The following is a 23928-nucleotide window of genomic DNA, read 5'->3' on the forward strand; positions in this document are numbered from 1 at the left end:
AATTTCAACTAAAAACATATAATATAATAGAGTTATGGATTAATTTATCATATTTTATTAGTTCAATAATTACATAATTCAACATATGATATAATAATTTATTTCTACCAAATATCTTATAATGTTGATCAAACATGTCTTAAATTCAAAAAGTTATTTACATGATTTCTACCTAAACATTTCCATATTTTTGTTTCATTTATTATTTTAAGATTTTGTAATAAAAAAGGTGGAAACTTTTTTTTATTACACTTGGTGCTCTCTAGGTAGATCACAGTCGACATTGTGAAAGAAAATTATAAATATTTTGGAGCTTTGATCGAAAACATCCAATTTACCCCACAACAAGATTATAGAATAAAAAACATCATCACAACAATGAGTACCCTCGTTGCTCCTAAGAATCATTTCCCCAAAGATGATGCAGATGTTCTTTGGAAAGCTGTCAAAGGTCAGATTTAATTATGCTTAATTTACTTCCTAAGTCTCACAATGAATAGTGATTAATGTTAGAAAATTTTATTTAAGGATTTTGATATTATCACTATCACTATCATAAATTATGTAAGATAGTAAAAAAAGTACTTAAATCTATTATGATATTTTTCTTTTGAGTATTTTTGGTTTTCTTTCATTGTTTTCGCCTAATAACCAATGCTTTCATACCAACTATTAGAAAATTTTATATAAGAATCCTGATATTATGATTCTCCATTAGTGAATATTAACCATATGAAACCAAATTTTATCTTTATGGATCCGGATAAATGGTTTTAATTCAAGAAAAATAATCTTAATTTTAATAACCCTTAATTTTAATTCAAGAAGAATAATAACCCTTTATAATTAAAATAATCTAACAATTAAAACAAATTTATTCTAACCCTTTTAATTTTAATTTTAATTTTAATTTTAATTTTAATATTAATTATTTTTTCAATTGTACTTGTAATAAATAATCCCTCCGTTACTTTGAAATCGGTAATTTAACTATTTCTCGATTGAAATTGAAATATCAAGAAATAAATTGAGTTTTAAAAATGTTTGTAGGTTGGGGAACTGATGAGAGTAGTATCATAGACATAATGGGTCATAGAAATGCTGCTCAAAGGCAGCAAATTAGATTAGCTTACAATGACATTTACCAAGAGGATCTCATCAAACGCCTCGAATCTGAACTCTCTGGTGACTTTGAGGTATTCCATATATTGCAACAATTCATTAGTTTTTTAGTTAATGTGTAGTACATATTTTTCTTGTTCTAGTTTTTAAAAAAAAACTCAAATTGTTAGGTTTTATATATGTTTCACTAGACAAAGAAACAAACTCATAGATTATAGTTTATATGATATAAAATATATTTGGTAAAAATTATTTATAAACTAATAGTTTATAACGTTTTTTGATAAGTTAATTCAAATAGTTTATCAACTTATTGTTTATAATTTTTTCTTTCAATTTTATATTTATTATTTTAATTGTAATTTAATTTTTTTTTACCACTTACAATCTAATTATTATAATTTAAAAGAAATAATTTAGTATATAAATAATTAAAATTTTAAAGTAATTAATATTTTAAAGTAAATAATTTATTCATTTTAATTTAAAATAAATAAATAAAAATGTATCAGATTGATAAATTTTAAATAAATAAAAAATAAATTTTAGAACATTTTAAACAATTATTGATAAAATTTATTTTTAATTATAAATATCCTTTTATATTTTTAAACTAATTAAACTGATATTTTAACAAACATTTTACATAACTTAACAACTCCAAAACGTATTAGTCTTATTACTCCAAAACGTATTAATCTTATTATTTTGGTTTTACTTTGTTCTTACTAAAATTAAAATTAGTTTCTATGTAAAGAAAGACTAAAGTTACTTTCTTAAGATGTTAAAGAGACTAAACCAAAAATGTTTTATTTTACAAAGGAACTTTACTATATTTGTGTTGTGTGTATTTGTACGCTTGCAAGTATTTTATTTTTTTATATATATAAATAGATAAAATAATATAATTATTATCATAATTTTACACAATTATGAAATTTTGAATTTTAATTCAGATAATATTCAATTTAATAATATCAACATTTATACGTTAAATTAAGAGTTAAAGACCGTGTATATATGTATTTCAATAACAAGAAGACATAATATCAATGTTGTTAAAGAACAAGAAATGATCAAAATATATTTACATGTACATATAGTAATGGATAAAGTGCTTAATTGGGGCTATGAAAAAAAAAACAGAAAGCAATGTACAGGTGGATATTGGAACCTGCAGAACGTTATGCTGTGTTGGCAAATGTAGCCATTAGGAATGCTAACAAAGACTATCATGTGATTGTGGAAATTGCATGTGTCCTTCATCCTGATGAGCTTTTATCTGTGAGACATGCTTACCATAATCGATACAAACATTCATTGGAAGAAGATGTTGCTGCATATACCAATGGCCATCTTCGCCAGGTATATATATATATATATATATATATATATATATATATATGTCACATTTTATTGACAAAAATCTAACTCTCACATACTATGTCATGGTTTGAGCCTTTGGTGGTTTGTTTTGGCAGCTTTTGGTTGGATTAGTGACCTCATTTAGATATGATGGTATTGAAATCAATCCAAGTTTGGCAAAATTTGAAGCTAATATTCTTCATGAGGCTATCAAAGACAATAAAGGTAACCTTGAAGAGGTTATTAGGATTCTTAGTACAAGAAGCAAGACTCAACTTCTTGCAACTTTCAATAGCTACAGAGATCTTCATAGCATTTCCATCACCAAGGTAAGTTTTTAGTCTCTGTAAAATTCTAAATTTTATTTTTAATTTCTATAATTTTTTTTTTTAAATATTGAATAGAAGTTTATATTTTTTTGTTCCTTTATGTTTTTGTAGAAACTCTTGAATGAAGTATCTGATGACTTTCTTAAGGCTGTGCATGTTGCCATTCGTTGTCTTAATGACCACAAGAAGTACTATGAAAAGGTAACAGCAATTGCAGCCACAATATAAGAGTTTTTATAGCGTCTACAACGATATTGTGAACTCAATTGTAGTTGTATGAGTTGCGTTTATCAACATATCAACGAAATTGCAAGTGCAATTGCAATTTAAAACAATTAAGTTATGACATTGTATTGATAGATTAATGATTCAATCACCTTTAATTTCCCTTTGTGTAGGTTCTGCGTAATGCGCTAAAAAGGGTTGGAACCGATGAGGATGGGTTAACTCGAGTGGTGGTCACAAGAGCTGAGAAGGATTTGAAGGACATTAAAGAACTCTATTACAAGAGAAATAGTGTTCATATTGAAGATGCAGTAGCCAAAGAAATCTCAGGAAATTACAAGAGATTCCTCCTTACTCTTTTGGGAAAAGAACATTAAAAGTATCTGTTATAAAATTATCACTTAAATTGTTTTGCTTTGTTTTTAAATTTGGACATGTTAAGATAATAATATTATAGGACTTGTCTTTCCCTTTTGTTGTCATTTCATAGTTTTAGTGTGTGTTTGTATGGATTTTAAAAGTAAGTCTCAATCAAAATCCACCTAATTTTAGTGGAAGTTATAATCTAGATTGTGTTTGCAATTGTCTTGAAACAACGTTTAAATGTGTTTCAATGTAAAAGTTGCGACTTGTAGCTTCAATATTAGTATGCCTTTATTTGTTTTTAAGCTAGATCAAAACATTTAGTTCCCTTTAAAATAGATGTTCATTTAGTTCGACCATTGTACCCTATTTGTTTTATTTTTTTTTTACTAAAAAAATATGATAAATACTACCAAAAATTTATAAACAAAAATATTTTCGGTTTAAGATGTCCAACTTAACCATTTTAATATTTGTCAATTGAACTAAACCTACAAAACATCTTATTTGTTATCATAAATAAATAAAATAAATATGAGATGTCTTATTTTTATTGGATTCAAGGAATAGAGAACTCAATCCTATCGAATACTATTGCCAAATAAATATGTAACTTAGAACCATAGCAAATACCCCCTTAATTTAATTGATAAATAAAAATCATCTTAATTTGTTTCTGAAAAGAAATGATAAAACAACTTTATTCAATCACATATTTTTATATTTTATCTTTTGTGACAATAATAATACAAGTGAAGCATAATAAAGCAGAAGCATCAACCAATACAAATTTGAATTGATAAACATTACAAGGGACATAAAATTAAAAACCAAATTTCATCTTTCAAGAGATTAATACCAAAGCTTTGGTATTAATCTCTAATTAATTTCACCAATTAACCTCCTCTAGCAATCAAGGTTAACAAGAAATCCTTGTAGTTCCCTTTAGCAGTCTCTTCAATTTTCTGTTGCAATGAAACTCCATATAAATTATTATACTCACCTTTTATCTCCTTCATATCAATGTCAGCTCTAGTAACAATCACACGAGTAAGTGATTTTTTAATATTCTTATCCACATCAATTTTCAAAGATGCATCCAAAACCTATAGATAAAAAAAAATATATGCATTATAAATATAATTATTTTACTATACAAAAAGAGAAGAAAGGAAAAAATTAGCAACCACTTTAAGAGGTTGGATTGTTATCTTACCTTACTAAAATATACTTGTGGGGTACAAAGGCATTCCACAGTTTCTTTAAATCTTAAGTCATTAAGATCCTAGCAAAAGGAAATGAAGTTTTAATTAGAAATAGAATCACATAAATCATACCTAATGTTTAGCACAAGAGAGGATCCAAAACTTAAGGTAGAAAAGAATTACATGATGATTATAGGAGTATAGTCTCCAAATAAATTGAAATTACGAAACATTATTGTGTCTTCGACAAACAAAATACAAAATAAAAAATACTTTTGTAATTTTGATATATTTAAGGATTAAAATGACAATGTATCCTACATTTATAAACCAAAATGTTTGTTTTGCTATATGATTAATAGTATATAATTTTTTTTATGACATTATAGTGCATGAATACCTCTTCAAGGTTCTTGCCAGATATCTCTTTATAGTGTTTGTGAACTTGTTGAAGATGTGCCTTGCTTCTTGTTGCCAGTATCCTTATTACTTCATCATCCTCAACAATTGGTTTCTTATGAACATTCTTAATGGCATTGGAAAGTGTTTTGGCCTCTGATTTTGCAGTGTCATCTTTAACCTTTGATCCTTCGTATCTATAGGCACTCACAAGTGCAACCAATAGCTGTTTCCAAAAGCAATAGGTGTTAGTTCTATATTTCAAATATCAAATAACAAAGTGAGCTCACACTCATACCCATATAAAATATACTAATTCACCTTCTAACATTAATTTATTGCCAAAATTTACGCCGAGGTCCTTTAAGTTTTCACGAAAATAACACTTTGTTTTCTTAATACAAATGTTCTCTAAGTCTAGTTTAGTTTCTGCTTAGGTCATTTAAAATTTTACTTTCTCAATTTAGTTATTTAAGTTACATAATGTTTAGATTATTAGTCTTTTGTTTCACCGTAAACAATGATTAGTGCAATTGAAAACATCTTATCGTTAAATATCTTACCAAATGTTGTAACAATTAGTCTCTCGTATTAATTTTTTAGAAAACAATCATCTAACCTTATAAATGATCTATATTTCTTGATTTTTCTAAAATCATCTAGACATGTATATAACTTCTAAAAACTAGGTAGATAAAAGTTTATTTACATAATTAATATCATTAACTTCATTCACTTGTAAAGTAGCTTAGATAGTCAATTTATTGTACTATTTAGATTAGATTTTAATAGAAATTCAGGAAAATGATTGAATTTAATGGCTAACATGTGTAATTTAATATAACTTAAAAGATTAATGATGATAACGAAATATAATTTAAATAACTAAATTGAAAAAAATAAAAAGTTAAATAAAAATGATTGAATTTAGATTAGATTTTAATAGAAATTCAGAGAAATGATCGAATTTAATGGCTAACATGTGTAATTTAATATAACTTAAAAGATTAATAGTGATAACGAAATATAATTTAAATAACTAAATTGAAAAAAAATAAAAAGTTAAATAATCAAAGAAAAAACCTAAACTAAATTTTAAACTCCTAAGTGTTAAAAAAAATATAAATAACTAAATTGTTACTTTCCTAAAATATAAAGGATTTTGGGATGTATTTTGCCTACTTTATTTTATCAAATACAATATTACATCCATTTCTAAGTTTGGACTCCTTTGAGGAATGGTATCACTATAAATCTATTGTTTAACCAAAGTTTTTGGATGTATTTGTTTTAAGGTTCCATTATAGTTTTAAAATCTCTATTTCTTCTATTCATAGAATTGGTCCCTCGTTTTAAATTCTTTTTGACTTATCTCTCAAATTTATGGACACAAAAATGGTAATATGATATGTTTTAATGATGTATATGATTTAATGATGTTGAATGATGCATATGAATTAATTATATACATGTTATAAATTAAATTATAAAAATAAATAATTTTTAAAGTTAAAAATGAAATTTTAGGAGATTTTCTTGCAATATTATACGTATTGATGAATAAGCACCATCAAATTATATATCACGTTATTAGAAATATGTTCCATTAATTTTTTTAGCCCAAAATTTAAATTCATAGTCAAAATTGATAGATTATAAAATAGATAAACTAATCATGTGAGTGGCTAAAAATATGAAAACTAAAATTACAATTATATATTATTTTTGTTATAGGGGAAAGGTGAACCAAATAAACACCATTTAGAGAAAGGTTTGCAATTGCAATATGACATATAACATGAAAGTTTTTGATGTTATTGAAACCATATTAGTTAAATTTAAAAAACAAAAACATTATTTTTTTCTTTATTGGTTATATTGTAAAACTTAATGTACCTTTCTGTCAATTCCATGGATGTGAGAAGCAACATCTTCTTCAATGGAGTGATCAAAGAGGGAATGGTATGCCTTCCTAGCTCCCAAAAGCTCCTCTGAAGATCTAGTGCATGCAATCTCAATTAGTATTCCATATGAACTTGGCCCTTTCTTTAGGGCCTCTTTAGCTAAACGGGCATCTCTTTCCCAAGGGTGCATGGACCAAAGCACCACTGCATTCTGATTACATAGTGAACAAAAAAAAAATGTAAACAACTATGGAACCACAAAACAAAATATAATTTTATAAACAGGTTGTTCCTTTTATTTTATTATTAGTTATTTTTTTCTTTTCAATTTTACCTTTTATAGAAGAAAAAAATTTGTTTGCACTTTAAACCTTCTAAATTTAATTCAATAATCAATTTTTTCAAATATCTATATTTTTATATAAAAAAATATACTAATTTGGTGTAATATTTTTTTATTCCAATTTTTTTTTATATTTAAATCTTTTACAATTTTATCTTTTATACCAATCTAATAACTAAGTTTTTTAAAAAATTGAATACATTTTTTAATTTTTATTATTTTAATCAATAAAAGAGAAAAATGAGCATATAGTGCCTGCATGAACACTTGCAAATTTCAAAATTAATTAATACAATTTTGCGATAGTTATAACAAGATATGATAACTTAACAATATCGATATTTACAATTGAATTAAAACATAATATCATTTCAACATATCTCATCTAATAGTCTAATTACTAATGATAAAGGAGATTATTAATTTCTATATTATCCATATATTAATAAATAAATAAACAAATATTATAGTCGAGATTAAGAGTGTTTTTAGACTATTTTATATCAATTATAATAAAAAAATTCATTTAATCAAAAATTACATTAACATACGGGTTGACTTAGATAACTTTATTAAATGCATCTCATCTAATTTGATTAAATGCAGTTTGAATTAGGCTGGTCGATTCATTTTATTTTTATCAAAGCATAAAGTAATATTAATATCATGTAAAATGACATATTTTTATTTGGTAAAAAACTATTATTATAATCTAAACATGACAATAACATACGAAAAATTATAATCACCAAGTGTATTAGTTATGTTAAAAACCTATGAAATATTACAAAAATAAATTATATTAAACTAATAGATATTGTTGAAAAAACCAACAAATAATATATTGGTCTAATATCTCATATTAATAATTTAAGAAATAACTATTTAAGTTTTATTTTTAAAAACATATATGTGATTGTATTGTGTTTTATCCTGTAGCAAAACATAAGAATTCAAAATTTGATTCTAACCGTGCAGTTTACACCAAATGATATCCAAAAATATTTAATATAATTTTTTATTTATTTTAGTTTTAATTCCTCTATTTTTTATCAATTTAAGGACTCGGTCCTCCTATTTTAAAATTAACAGTTTTGATATTTTATTTTGATTTTTAACAATAAATAAAGATGTGATATGCTTTAAATAATGTGATATACTATACAATGATGTATAATGATTAACACTCGTGAAATTGCAACAAAACTCTATAAAAACTTAACTTTTGATTTTGAAAAATTTTAATTTTTGTAATTTAATTTATAACATATGAATAATTAACACATCTATATGAGTTATATATCATAAAATGGTATGTCATATCATTTAAAATATATCATATCATCATTTTTTATTCAAAAATTTAAGAAAAAAACTAAAACTGTCAACTTTTAAAATAGGAGATCAATTATGCGAGTTAGTTAAAATAAAGGAACTAAATCTACAATTAAGTCATTATCTTTTTAGTTTTTAATTTTTAATTATTTTTTAAAAATAAAAAATAAAAAATTATTATTAATAACGATAATATTAATGTTCATTTCATAATTGTCTTGTATGAAATTTCAACCTTGTTCATCGAAATTATAATGTCTTTAGCCTTTTTTTTTTAATTGATTTGTAATTTAAATTGATTTGGATGTTTACAGCTTAACAAAGTCTAAAAAAATGTGAATACATATTTCTGTGAGAATGATTTTTTTGGAAAAATAATTACTTTTGCAATTTAATTTTTTTGGTTGACTTCATCACAAAATTGATTTATTTTCGGGGCAACTCGCTACATTATAAAACTTTTTGTTGAATAATATAAGATAAAACTTTATACACAGTTATTTAATCCGATTTGATCAAGATATCATTTTATTATATTATTTGTTAAAAGATCTCAACAAATATCTACACAATGAGATCTAACTAAGTAACTAAAAAATTTACATTATCATGTTCTTTATTATTTTCAAATATTGTTTACCACAACCAAATCGAAAAAAATAAATTATTTAAATAATTATATAAATTAAATAAATTATTTATAATAATTTTTTTGACGTAAAATTATTTATATTAATTAAATAAAACTATTTATTTGTTCGTGTAAATCGATCATTTTAAGTTTGCGTCCTCCATCTATATATATATAATGACCGTGAAATCAATTTCTCAATTAAAAACAGAATAAATCAAAAAGGAAAAAAATTACCTTAAAACGCACAAACTCATGTTTGAGAAGACGAACACAATGATCATTCCACCTCTGAAATTTGCGTTCATGATCCTCAACGAAGAAATGTGGTGTATTCTTCCTATACAATTCTCTCTCCAAAGGATTCCATTTTCCCAATATTGTTGTCAATGATTTCTCATCCACCCCATGTCCTAAAAATTACATCAATCATCATCATCATGCATATTGAAAAATAAAATATGCAATTAATAATTTATTTATTTTTAATTAAGGGGTAAAAATAATTTAATATATGGTACACGTTGAATGAAGTGGAAAAGAAATAGAGAACCTGAGAAAGCATGGGTTATAGCTTCTAACTCTTGATTGAATGCCATATTTTGTAATGCTACCTTGTTTGAAACTTTGAAAGAGTTGAGACAATATTGTAGCTATTAAATAGGATTGACAGGGGACAGTTATGATCTTTTAGTGAAATGTGTGATTCATTTTATAGGGCCCTACAAGGTTATTGTCGTCATTTTAAGTGTATTAATGAAAATAATTGAAACAAGTTTATGACTTTGACCAATGAAATATGAACACGGCTAAATGTAAAATTAAAAACTACATACGTAATACTTTATGTAATTATATATGGAGGCGTTTAAATGACTTAATCATCCCTATTTCAAAGCAATTTTTTAACTTAAATTATCTCATAACTAATTGATTAATATAATATCTGTAAAAACAAAAAACAAAATTACGTTTAATTGATTAATATAATATCTGTAAAAACAAAAAACAAAATTACGTTTAAGGTTTGACATCTCTCAAATAAGATTATATTTATTAAAAATAATTTAAAAAAATAAAAACCTAATATAAATATATATAGTCAAAACATAATCTTATATACAAATTAAGAATTATGAACGACCGATATCTTGTAAAAATAAATAATTATGATCAACTTATAATGTAGTTATTTTTTCATTTACAAAGTACTTCTGACATTTTTGAAAAAGTTTTTGTTATATAGATTTTATCGTTATTTTATGAAATCAATTACTATACATCAATAGTTTAAACTAATTTTATATTATTAATTGATATGCGCTATTAATTTTATAGTTATATGATATAATTATAATCTTCCATCAATTATTAATCATACAATCGATTATTTATGTTAATTGACTATTAAAAATTATTTATATTGTCCGTATATATCCATTTAACTGTTATTTTATAATATTTTTTTTTAATATATTTCAAGAAAGATTTACGTGGCAAAATCTGATTGAAATATTCGATGACAACGTAGATGCATACTCTGTAGGCACTAAGATATTATAACATGACAACTATCCCAGTCGTTATTCGAGAACTACATAATATATTATTGTCGCAAGGTAACAGCAAATTACATTATTACAATATAATGAAAGCCGACAAATGAAATTGAAAACTCTATTTAATTTGTGATGGTTTTATTATCAAGGAAACAGCTAATATTTAAGATATAATTAAATATAAACTTCAGTTATAAAGGCTGATTAAAAAATATATAGAAAACATATCGTGAAACACTGAGATAATTTTTTAATTAATTTTTTTTATAAGTAAAATATTATTAATAAGAGTATAGTGAATACTTTAATTATTACAAATTATTAAAAATTTAACTTTAATTATAAATACTTCTAAAATTCTAAAATTATATATATGAACGATTGTGATATATCCACAACATAAAATATTTTATATTAAATATATGTCAATTAAAAGTTTAGATTTATATGTATCGATATATTACAATCACTTATATTGATTATTATAAAGATGATATCATATAAATTAAATATTTTTAAATATTAAATAATTATAATTAACTGTCATTAACACTGATTTTATATATAGATTAATTTCGTCAATGAATCTATTAATTATTTTATGATAAGTTATATGCATTGTTTGTGCCGTTGCAGTCATGCCCCTCGTTTATGTGTTTGTACAACTAACACCACAGGTTGTTTCAATTTATAATATGACCTCTTATAAAAAGTTAAGTTTAACATGCAGCATCGTTGAAAATAACGTGGCAAAATATAGCTAATTATTAGTAATTATACATCACTTTTGTTTTGGTTTTTGGTATGTAAATGTTTAATAATGTCACTATTTATAAAATTATGTCTTTTTATTATTTTTACTATTTTAATAATAGACATCTCTGTTTCTTATGGAATTGCCAAAGTAGCTAACTTTAGCCTTTTATGTTCTGTTCTTTATATTCTTCTTAGGAAAAGTCACTCACTATACTTTAAAATCCAGATTCATCATTCTGCAAAAGAAATTAATTATTATTACATTAGGGAAGAATGAATATATGATTATATTTCATTAATTGAGAAAAAAAGAGAACACAAGTATTTATATTAGAGAAATTGGGTTCAATAATTATTGTGGAGATCCCTAATAATTTATTTGAGGTTCTAAAGCAAAATTCTAAATGGTGGAATTTAGAGTGAAGATATATTTTAATTCTTAAAAAATATTGTGAAACTTAATTTGATCAATGAAAAAATAAATATAATTTTTAATTGGCAATAAAAAAAAATCAGAAATACTCAATCCTTACATAAACTACCTTGAAAAAAAAATTAAATATATAACAGTAATTATAAAAAAAAAGATAATTTGGTCGTTCATAATAATTAAAAAAAATTGATTCCATTAATTAAAAGGTTCTTAAATAGTTTATTTTTTAAAAAATCGTCCATTTTTATGTTTTTTTTTCTTTCATTTTTAGCATTCAAATAATCATCGTGCATAGATATATTATTTTAACTAGTTAGTATACAATTGGTCTAGTTTTTTTAGACACTATAGGGATCTTTGTTAGAATTGCTAAATATTGTTGGTATTTAATTAAATAATGTTTGTTATTGAATCTTTGTTTGAGTATTAAAGTAAAAAGAATAAAAATTAATGCTTTATTGAAAAATAAATTAGTTAATAAATTTTTGTGTTGCAGAGACCAAATTCTTAAATTTAAGAATATAATTACACATTGCTTAAAAATTAAGAAAACTAATAGGACACTCTAGCTCCTAATAAAATATATTAAGCTTTATTTTAAAGAACATGTTATCCTTTCCATTCAAGATATTTTTAATCTATTTATTTATCATGACAATTGACAATCTTTAGATTAGCATAAAGTAGAAGGGAACTTTGTCAAAAATAAACGAATAAATAAATAAAGTAGAAGAGAACATTAATTTAAAATGCACCCAAGAAAAAGAAAGGAGGGAACATTAGTTGACAGGTCATTCTTTTTTTTTATTCCTGCATAATTGACAGGTCATTCTAGCAGGTAAACGTTAAATATTAAATAGATTCGTGAAACATATGGTTTCAATTTTAAACATGTGTAGGGACTATAATGGATAAAATTGTTGCCACTACGTATATCCATGGATATTTGATAGATGCAACAAATGACAAAGACTAAAAACTAAAAAGAGTATAATCAGACAACCAATTGATATAGTTGCTATGCACGCAGATTTAAGACTCGGAATCGTGGGTGTAATTTTTTTAACTTCATTTATATATTATAACATAAAAATATGAATAATAAAATTATAAATATATATGACTGTTGAGGTTTGCTCTTGTGACCTATAACACTCAATTCACCTAGACTTGGTGTTAGAAAGAAAAGGTATCATCATGTATTACTATTAGATATAGTTACATTGACTTAGTCAATTTTATTTGTTTTAGTTTGTTAGTAACAATAATTAATTCAATTAGATTAGTTACATTATTTATATCATTTTCTTTTTTTTTTTAATTTTCCACATATAAATAATTTGTATTGAATCATTAGTATTTTAATGATAAAAAAATGTAATTTAGTAATCTACCATGTGTTTATCATAATAGTAACATGGTATCAGATGACAAAACTCATTAAATTATTTTCTTCCTCATTCCTTCGTATCTCTTCATCTTCTTCGTTCTTAGGGTTCTAAAATGAATTTTGTTTTCCGTGGCTAAAGAACCAAACCCCACAAATCCTCCAACCAAACTCAATTTTCCTCCTCAAGACCCGACCCTTAACCCTCGAAATCCTTATTACCTTCATTTCGGCGAAAACCCCAGCTCTGTTCTCGTCGCACTTCCGTTGAACATCAATAACTACTATAACTAGAGCAAATGCATGAAACAGACATTATCATCCAAGAACAAGCTTTCTTTCATTAATGGTTCTCTTTCTCAACCTCCTTCCACCGATCAAGATTTCGAATTATGGGATCGCTGCAATAATACGGTTCTCTCATGGATTACATGAACCCTAGCTCCTCACATCGCACATAGTGCCATTTGTTTTGACAACGCCACCTGATTTGTGGAAGGATCTTCAATATCGATTCACCAAGGGCAACCATTTTAGGGTTTCCGGTTTGCTCAAAGATTTGCATTTCATTAAACAAAGTGATCATACCCATCTGCTTATGTTACTGATTTGAAAATATTATGGGATGATTTGGAATTTCTACGCCTAATCCTTGTTTGTTCTTGTTCCACTCGTTGTTCTTGTTCACTAAGCACCGTCATGGCTACGTACAAACACAATTAATACATCATCTGCTTCTTAAAGGGGGTCAATGATAACTACAACACTACAAGAACTCAAATACTACTCATGGATTCATTACCCTCCTTACGCAAGGCATATTCACTTATGGTTCAACAAGATCCTTCCTCAAATCCCAACCAACAAGACTCAACTGCCTTTACCATTAGTTTTGGTAATCCTTCACACACGAAATCTTCCTTTACTCAAGGCAAATGGAGCGATCGCGGTCAATCACAACATAATATGGTTTGCACTCACTGCAAAAAGACCAATCATACGGTAGATACTTGTTATTTCAAGCATGGATTCTCCCCGGAAAACAAATCTTCTTTACAACAGCCTTCAGAGACTTCTGATATCAAGAAATCTCAACGTACACACAATCTCAATGCTGATATTTAACCTCTTACACGTGAAGGTTATCAACAATTAGTTTCACTACTTAAAGCTTCTAAGATAACTACCTCAAATTCTAATTCAACCAACAAGGAGAATAATCTTGCTTCTCACACTCAAATTTTTTCAAGTATCTCTAAATCAGGTACATATAACTCTTCTCCCAATTTTTGGACTTTAGATTCTGGTGCTTCTAACCATATTTGCCCTAATATTCATTGTTTTAGCACTATTCAATCTATTAAACCTGTTTATGTTTTGTTTCCTAATGGCATGAATTTGTTTGCACATTTTTTCGGCACCATTTTATTTACACCAACATTATTCTTAACTAATATTTTGTTCATTCCTCAATTTAGATTTAGCTTAATTTTTATTTCTAAATTGACTAAAAATCTCATTTGTCAGTCGGTATTCTCACATGATTTTTGTGCGATTCAGGATATGGTTACCGAAAAGATGATTGGGAATGTAGAGCTTCATAATAATTCATACATCCTTAACCATTCCCTTTCTAGACATTCTTTTTCTAATAGCTTTCATACTATTTCAGACCATAGATTTGCCATTAATGTAAATATTGTTTCTTGTAATTCTTTTCATCTTTGGCACTTTCGATTAGGACACTCATCTTTTACTGTTTCCAACACCATGTCTAAATAATTTCCTTACATTTTTATAAATAAAGATTTAGTTTGCAACTCTTGTCATTTGGCTAAACAATGTAAATTTTCTTTTTCTTCAAGTATTACCAAGTCTTTACATGCCTTTGATCTTATACACATGGATATATGAGGCCCTGTTAATTAAACTTCTTTAGAAGGTTTTTCTTATTTTCTTTCTATTGTAGATGATTTTACACGACACACGCGAGTTTTTCTTATGAAGACTAAATCTAAAACAATAACTTATATTAAGGATTTTATTTCTTATGTTTCCAATCAATTTTCATGTACCATCAAAACTATTAGAAGTGATAATGGCTTAGAATTTATCATGCCTAAGTTTTATTCTTCATTAGGTATTATTTATCATACTTCATGTGTTGAAACTTCTTAACAAAACTCTATTGTAGAAAGCAAACATTGACATATCTTAAACGTATCACGTTCTCTTTTATTCAATGCTCATTTGCCTAAATGTTTTTGGTCTCATGCTTTAAAACATGTTGTTTACATAATTAATTGGATTTGCACCCCTGTATTGAATCTAAAAACTCCTTTTGAAATGTTATACAATATTCCGCCAACTTTTACTCAATTAAAATTTTTTGGTTGCTTAGCATATGCTGCTACTTTAACTAATGCCCGCACCAAATTAGACTCTTGTGCAAGACAATGCATTTTATTGGGTCTTAATATTGGCACAAAAGGTTATATTTTATTTGATTTACATACTCGTGCTACATTTATCTCTAATAATGTTATCTATTATGAATATGTTTTTCCTTATCCTTAAAATCATGCCTCTGTCACTGTTTTAGATCATGACCCTAACATTGATGATGTCCTTATTTTTTATAATTCTGTTATGATGAATCCCCTGCCCCATAATTTCTATTATGCTACCGCTTTGCATCCTGATGTTTGCCATGTTGTTCTCTCCTCTTATGATTCTCCTTGCATAAATGATTCTATTGTTCATCATACTACTCTTGACATTGATTCTTTAAGAATATCTGATATGCATCGTCACCCCCTGCATACTTAGATGATTTTGAATGTAATGTTGTTTTGCATCATGATAATCTGCCTCTATTACATTCCTTATCTATTGTTTTATCTTATCATAAATTTTCTCCATCTCACTTTAAGTACATCAATGCTATCAATGTTAGTCATGAGCCATCTCATTATATGCTATTAAATATGACATGTGGATTAAAGCCATGAAGGCTAAAATAGATGCTTTAAATAATAACAACACTTGGGTGATAACTAAGTTACCACAAGGCAAAAATCTCATTGGTTGCAAATGAGTATATAAAATCAAATACAAACCTGATGGCAACATTGAAAGGTTTAAGGCTCGATTAGTTGCAAAGGATTTTAATCAAATTGAAAGTATAGACTATTTTGACACTTATTCTCCAGTTGCCAAACTAACCACTATAAGGCTACTACTTGCCTTAGCTTCTTCCAATAATTGGTTTTTACATCAATTGGATGTGCATAATGCCTTCTTACATGGGGACTTGGATGAGGAGGTTTATATGAACTTACCCCTGGGTATCTCCACTACTCATCCAAACCATGTATGTAAACTTTTAAAATCACTTTATGGACTTAAACAATCTAGTAGACAATGGTTTGCTAAATTGTCCATTGTCTTACTTTCTAAAGGATATATTCAATCTTCCTCCGATAACTCTTTATTCATTAAAATAGTTCACCAATCTTTCATTGCCCTCCTTATTTATGTTGATGATGTTATTATTGCAGGTAATGACATCAAAGGATGCACAAATATTAAATCATTCATCAACTCCAAATTCAAGATAAATGACCTAGGGGACTTGAAGTACTTCCTTCGTTTGGAAGTATCAATATCAAAGCTAGGCATCCACATTTGCCAACGCAAATATGTTCTGGATTTGTTGCACAATGTTGGTCTTCTAGCCCATAAACCAACTTCTACACCTATTTTAAAAGGCACTAGACTTACTTCCACTACTGGAACCCCCTTTCCGGTCCTTCTTTGTACCGACGCCTAATAGGATAACTCATCTACCTCACAACCACAAGACCAAATATTAGTTTTTCAGTTCAACAATTAAGCCAACATATGTTCTCCAACTGATACTCACCTTGAAGATGCCACATGTGTACTCAAATATCTCAAATCATCACTTGCAGCTGATATTTTGTTGTCTACCTCTTCTTGTATTCAGCTCAAAGCATTCTCTGATTCTGACTGGGCCACGTGCCCAAAAACCTGTAAATCTATCAGTGGATAATGTGTATTTCTCTTGAAATCCAAGAAACAAGGCAAAGTTTCCAGAAGTTCTTCGAAAGCAAAGTATCGGGCCATGTCCTCCGCTGTATGTGAAATACAGTGGTTAACTTATCTCCTTCAAGACCTCCAAACTGATTTTACAGCACCTGCTCTTTTATATTATGACAGTCAATCTGTCAGACACATTACAACTATCTCTTCATTTCACGAACACACTAAGCATATCGAACTTGATTGCCACCTTGTTCGCGAGAAACTCCAAAAGAAGCTATTTCATCTTCTGCGTGTAAGTTCTTCCCAGCAGTTTGTGGATGTCTTCACTAAAGGTTTCGATCCCAAACCAATTCAGAATTTTTGTTCCAAGCTAGGCTTAATGAACATATGCATTCCATCTTGAGGGATGCTATTAGATATAGTTACATAGTAGACTTAGTCAATTTTATTTGTTTCAGTTTGTAAGTAAGAGTAACTAATTCAGTTAGATTAGTTACACCAGTTACATCATTTTTTCCCTTTTGTAATTTTTCACAAATATATAACTCGTATTGAATCATTATTATTTTAATGAGAAAAGAGGTAATTCAGTAATCTACCATGTGTTTATCATAGTAATAACAATTACTATTCATAGTACTAATATATTTTATACAATTATTTTAAAGTTTAAATTATTAAAAATATTTAATTGAAAAATTCAAATATAAAAAATCACTCCTTTAAATTAATTATAAAAAAAGGAACACATGCTTTAAACAAGTATCTTTTTAATTTTCTAATAATGATTTCATTTTTATAAAAAAAAAAGTTTTTAAGAATGGTAATTTAAAAGAAAAAAAAATTGCGCTTTTTGTCCAAAAGAAAGTTAGTTATAGTTGAAAAGAATTTGATAAATAAAATTATGTAACTCTTGTAATCAAAACTAAATAATTCAGATAGTTTAGCTAATTTTGTTAGTGGGCTGCATACATAAAGTATCGTTGAAGGTATTGGTTAAAAAATTGAGAAAGGTAATTGATCGTGTGATATGTGGGTGTCAAACTGCTTTTGCTCATGATAAATAGATTATTGATGGTATATTGATTGCTAATAAAGTGATAGATAAGGCGAAAAAGAAAAAAAAAAAAGTTAATTATGTTCAAGTAGAGGTACTTCAACTATTGTGTAATTATATTGAACTATTTTTGTACATTGTGTTTTGCATATTCTTTTTGACTTTTAAAAATAAAGGATTTGTTGTCCAATCGAAAAAGGAACGTGTTGTTAGTATACACCTTCATAATTAAGAGTGGGTGTACTACAACATTTTATATATATATTTTTTATATATGAAATAGGCTCATTCACACCTCTATCTTCCTACCAATCATGTCTCAAATCTTAAAGATAATTAAGGGAAAAAAACTCATATTTAGTTGTTTAAAATAGGATTTAGGTTATTTTATTTTTCTCTTTTTTTTTTCACTTTTATGTTTGGAGAGACATAGACTCACAAATAATTATTTATTTATTTTTATTTTTGTGTATAAAATTAATTAAAATTATTGTTGTATTTATTTCTTTTTTAGTACACGAGAGAAAAAATAAACACAACAATAATTTTAATTATATTAATAATAATATTTTACAACAGTCTTCAATAAAATAACTTTTGTACCAAATTAAATAAAAATTATGTGACTTTAAGAAATTCAATTATTTAATTGCATTGAAAATTTTAAATAAAATAAATATTTTTTTTAATATTTTATAATTAGCTACTTTGGTTTGGAAGTTATAGTATTTGGAGATAACGAAGGAGATGGCTGCCTCCATCACCCAGCTCTTCACTTCTTCTTCGTCAATCAAAGGGATAATCTATGGTCAACTTTTTGGTTTAAAATTACCGATTCAAGTTATTTTACACATATTTAGTTTTCTTTTGCGTTTTATCAATGATTTTGTCATCTAAGTATGATGTTATATTGTTTATCATTATGATGGGACATTGTTTATTTTTTTCGTTTTGATGCAGTGTTCTCAAAGATAAAATACTCGTTTTATCGGTACTGATTTTGAGTAATGGATTTAAAGAGACTACCACCAAATTTAATACTCTCTTAACTTTAGATATAACTTGTCAACACATAGTTAAATTGGTTATGTGAGAGACTATCTATAATTCATATGAACAAATACCAATAAATATTTTTTGTAGATGAATGACATTAAAATCCGTCGATCTCGTATTATTCTTTACCATTGATTATACGTGGAAAAAATTAATTTGATTATAAAAATTAACGATTTAGTTTGATTATTTCTCATTAACTTTTTCGTCACCCTATTTTCGACTTTCTTAATTATTAGTGATCTCAAAATATAAATGAAAAATATCACAATTCATGACTATTTTGATTATACTATTTTTATTGTATCATTTGAATGAAACTAATTTTTCAATAAAAAAAGTATTTTGAGATAATATTTTAGTACATGTAATTGAATATGCAGAATAATTAATTAATACACACGGGTTAGGTGTGGCGATGAAATATTGAATCAAATAATAATTTAGTTCAAAACAAATGTGAACTCTTTCAGATAATAGAAAAATTCTGTAAAAAAAAAAATAATAGAAAAATAAAATATAAACAGCTAAGACTAACACAAAGAAGTTGGTCAACCCCAATTACAAATCATGTGCTAGTGCTATCTGCTCATAGTTGTAAGGATGAGATTTCATGGTTAAAGGCCCACACAAACTATTATTTTTTAATTTTAATTAATATATCCACATATATTTTTCCTTTTTTCTCTTAAGCATCCGTATAGTCATGTCTAGCACCTCCTTTGATTCACATGTAATGTCAATGCATGCTATTATTATATTCTAATATATTGTAATATTTATTGGAAAATGCTTCATCATCATATTAAGAGATCACGACACCACGTTTTCTTTTAAAAATGTAAAGTCTTCAACATAAAAGTAAAGTGTATTGGAAAAGCATGTCATAAATTTTTTAATATAACACGAAGTGAAATAAAATATTGTGAAAAATAAATTAAAGATTATATTGTCTGGAACAAATAAATATGTATTTATCAACGTGAACATATTGTACTATCTCATATTAGCTATAATATCTATAGAAAAATATTTTTTATTTAATTTTTTAAACTATTAGACTTTTAACTTTATTACATAACATATCAATCAATTCATTGGATGTTAATTATTACTTAGATGATGATAATGAATTTTGTTGTAGCTGATCACCTCAATAAGAGAAAAAAAATGTTCATTATTTTCTACATTGATTCTCCATTTTATTTCCCAAAAAGTAAATTTTTTTAGTAAGATATCTAACAACATAAATTAATTTAACTAAAACATTTTTTCAATGTTCTTTTTTTTTTTTTTATAATTAAGTTCTTGAAAGTATTTATCCTTTGTTACACCAAAATGGAAGAGGCCTCTTCTAAGGTTTCCGTTAAGGATTTTGTCACTTTTATTGAAGGTTGATAAAAATTATTTTCTCATGTTTTTTGTTTTAATTCAAGACTTGATCATTATCATTCTCTCATGCTACAAATGGAAATATTGATGGATCGACTAGAATTAATACTACTAATAATACAAAGAATTAATTTTGGACAACCTGTAATAATGCTTCTATTTTATCTCATGGTGTTGCTCTAGGTTTTTAAATTGTGGTCGTAGTTAAAGTTGCATACACATAAAAGATATTGTGATATTTTCTATTATGGATGTTGTGATGTGAACTGTGATCGTAGTAGTGTGAATTAATTACAATATTGTATAACGTTTATTCAAATTAGTTGTATTATCATAGAATATATAATATTAGTTGAAAAATGAGAGAATATTAAAATCAGAAAGAGATAAAGTAATATTCAAATTTATTATGAAAAAATGCTTTTAAACATTCTGGATTTATAAATATGAGATTCAATAATTATAATTTTGAAATTTCGTCACTTTTGTTCCGCCTATTATTTGTGATTTTTCTTCATTGTTTTAAAACGAAGAATAATAATAATGGAGGCTACCAATACTGCTTTTTCGTGACCATTTTCCTGGTCAGGTTCTTGCTCGGGTTGAATTAGGTAATATTACCTTTATCTTTATATTTAAAATCTCATTGACTAAATAGATTTCATGATTTAAGAAAGTTGGTTGTAATATTAAATTTTTTATTATTGACTAAATAGACCATTTTGCTGATTTATCATTGAAGAGAAAGATAATAAATTTTTTATTTTATTGTAATTTTTATTACATATTGCAGCAAAATATGTAACATAATTAAGAGTAAGTTTGTAAAGTAACAATTAATGGTATGTACAATAATTACGGATAAGTTTATAAAGATTGCAGAAAAATATGTCACATAATTAAAAGTAAGCTATATATTTAGGGACAAAGATAATATTGAATCTTCATATTTTTTTGGTTTTGGATAATTAAATGAAAAAAAAATTATGTCGGTGATGTTGAATATTCAATTAATTGTGTATCTGTTTGTTTCTCTCGGTAATGTTGGTTATCCAATTAATTGTGTACAAGATCTGCATCACTGGCATGGCAAGCAAGCTATGGTAACACCTTTGTAAGATCAATAATCTTCAATCCATGGTACAAAACATCAAGGAAACATGCAATCAAGTAATCTTCATACAAGTCAATGATTTGGCAATATAGGCCCGTAAACGAAAAATAAACCATAATTTTCGTAATATAACAAACAAATTATTTTTGATTAAGATCTTACAGGTAAATCATTGAGATCATAAGAACACCACACGCAAAGAAATTCTAATTTCAAAATGCTTTAAAATGGACTATGAATCATGTCATCCATAATTAAGAGTTTAGTGGATTTAATACAAGTGCTTACAACATATTTACAAAACCTGTTGTTCCTCTAAGTTCGATGTAAAGAAAAATGAACTTCAGGTATTTAAAGACATTGATCTAATTTGTGTTACCTTTGATATAATTGATAGAAGATGAGTCATTAGCAGCCAAAACAACCTGCATTAAAAACAACATTAGTAAAATATGTTAAAAGAGGAGATCATAAGAACACCACACGCAAAGAAACTCTAATTTCAAAATGCATTAAAATGGACTATGAATCATGTCATCCACAATTAAGAGTTTATTGGATTTAATACAAGTACTTACAACAGATTTACCAAACCTGTTGTTCCTATAAGTTCCATGTAAAGAAAAATGAACTTCAGGTATTTAAAGACATTGATCTATTGTGTTCAATAATATAAATGCTAACACTATTCTCCTTATCCTACCACTACTGCTAAATCACAAAATTGTACATGCGAAATATGTAAAACACGCATGCTACAAGGAAAAAAAAGAAGCCACAAAATTTATGTGGTTTGACACTTGCTTTAATACTATATATCCACGTTAAGTCGTGAACACTTCAACAAAAGAACATGTAACTTTGTTACGGAAAAGAGATTCAAATTTCCAAAATAATATCTCCACCAGAGTTATCAACAAATATGATAACCTGCAATGATAAAGAAAACTAATTATGAAACTGCCCTTAGACAAAATATGTCAGAAGCATAAATTGAATCAAAAGACTTGTATATTTCTTCCACCATATGAGACTTACCTTCTTCCAGGACTTGTTGCTCCATTTTAATTTTAAAGTATCAAGGTCATCAATTATCCAAGGTCAAAGGAGAAGAGTTTCAGAAGTAGTCGAAATCAACACCCTCATCCCTAGCAAAAACCTCTGCAAGCTTCAAGATATTGAGGGAAGAAAAAAGTAAGACATAAACTATAACTACTTGAAAATAACCCTCCAACATTTAGCATATGATTGTAATAAACATCAAATAGGGAGATGGCCTTTGCATTCTCTTCATCCTGGTGCATTCAATCATAGAGGAATTACAAATCTTAACCAAAATAGAACTACATAATTTATTGATAGCAGGATAACACTCCCGTTAATAGAACTACAAATCTTGATAGTACTTTCATGGTAATGGAATACATGGAACATGATCTTAAAGGATTTATGGAGTCAATGAAGCAACCGTTTAGCCAAAGTGAAGTGAAGTGTTTAATGATCCAGCTTCTAGAAGGTGTGAAGTATCTTGATGACAACTGGGTGCTTGATAGGGATCTGAACACTTCAAACCTGCTTCTAAATAACAGGGGTGAGCTAAATATTTGTAATTTTTGGTTGGCTCGCCAATATGGGAGTCCTTTGATACCGTATACTCACCTGGTGGTTACTCTTTGGCACAGGTGAGCTGTGTTTGCTTATTGCAATCTGTTTCTATTTATCCATGTATATATCCATTTCATATATTGGATTATTTGATATTACAAATTCGTAAGCAAATCAAGCAAAATCAACACATATAAATAGGTAACCAAATCCACTCATTTCACACACATTTTCTCATTTTCTTAATATCACCGGAATACCCTTTAATGTGATAATAATA

The 23928-nt window shown here is 26.6% G+C and overlaps 2 protein-coding genes across 2 annotated transcripts; one reads left to right on the forward strand and one right to left on the reverse strand.

Annotated features, from left to right (window-relative positions):
- The first annotated feature begins 222 nt into the window (after window positions 1–222).
- On the forward strand, window positions 223–3442 carry LOC101509887 (annexin-like protein RJ4). The gene is made up of 6 exons (XM_004510960.3): window positions 223–451; window positions 1051–1196; window positions 2269–2487; window positions 2604–2816; window positions 2928–3017; window positions 3215–3442. Exons 1-6 carry the CDS (start codon window positions 379–381, stop codon window positions 3416–3418), a joined length of 945 nt encoding a protein of 314 aa, XP_004511017.1. The 5' UTR covers window positions 223–378; the 3' UTR covers window positions 3419–3442.
- Window positions 3443–4103: 661 nt separating this feature from the next.
- On the reverse strand, window positions 4104–9932 carry LOC101506580 (annexin D4). Its single transcript, XM_004510952.4, has 6 exons — window positions 9775–9932; window positions 9459–9634; window positions 6905–7123; window positions 5010–5234; window positions 4621–4689; window positions 4104–4510 (listed from the first exon to the last, which is right to left on the reverse strand). Exons 1-6 carry the CDS (start codon window positions 9818–9820, stop codon window positions 4301–4303), a joined length of 945 nt encoding a protein of 314 aa, XP_004511009.1. The 5' UTR covers window positions 9821–9932; the 3' UTR covers window positions 4104–4300.
- Between the last annotated feature and the right edge of the window lie 13996 nt (window positions 9933–23928).

The sequence above is a fragment of the Cicer arietinum genome, chromosome 7 (assembly GCF_000331145.2).
Source record: "Cicer arietinum cultivar CDC Frontier isolate Library 1 chromosome 7, Cicar.CDCFrontier_v2.0, whole genome shotgun sequence".
In the NCBI taxonomy this organism is placed as follows: Eukaryota; Viridiplantae; Streptophyta; class Magnoliopsida; order Fabales; family Fabaceae; genus Cicer; species Cicer arietinum.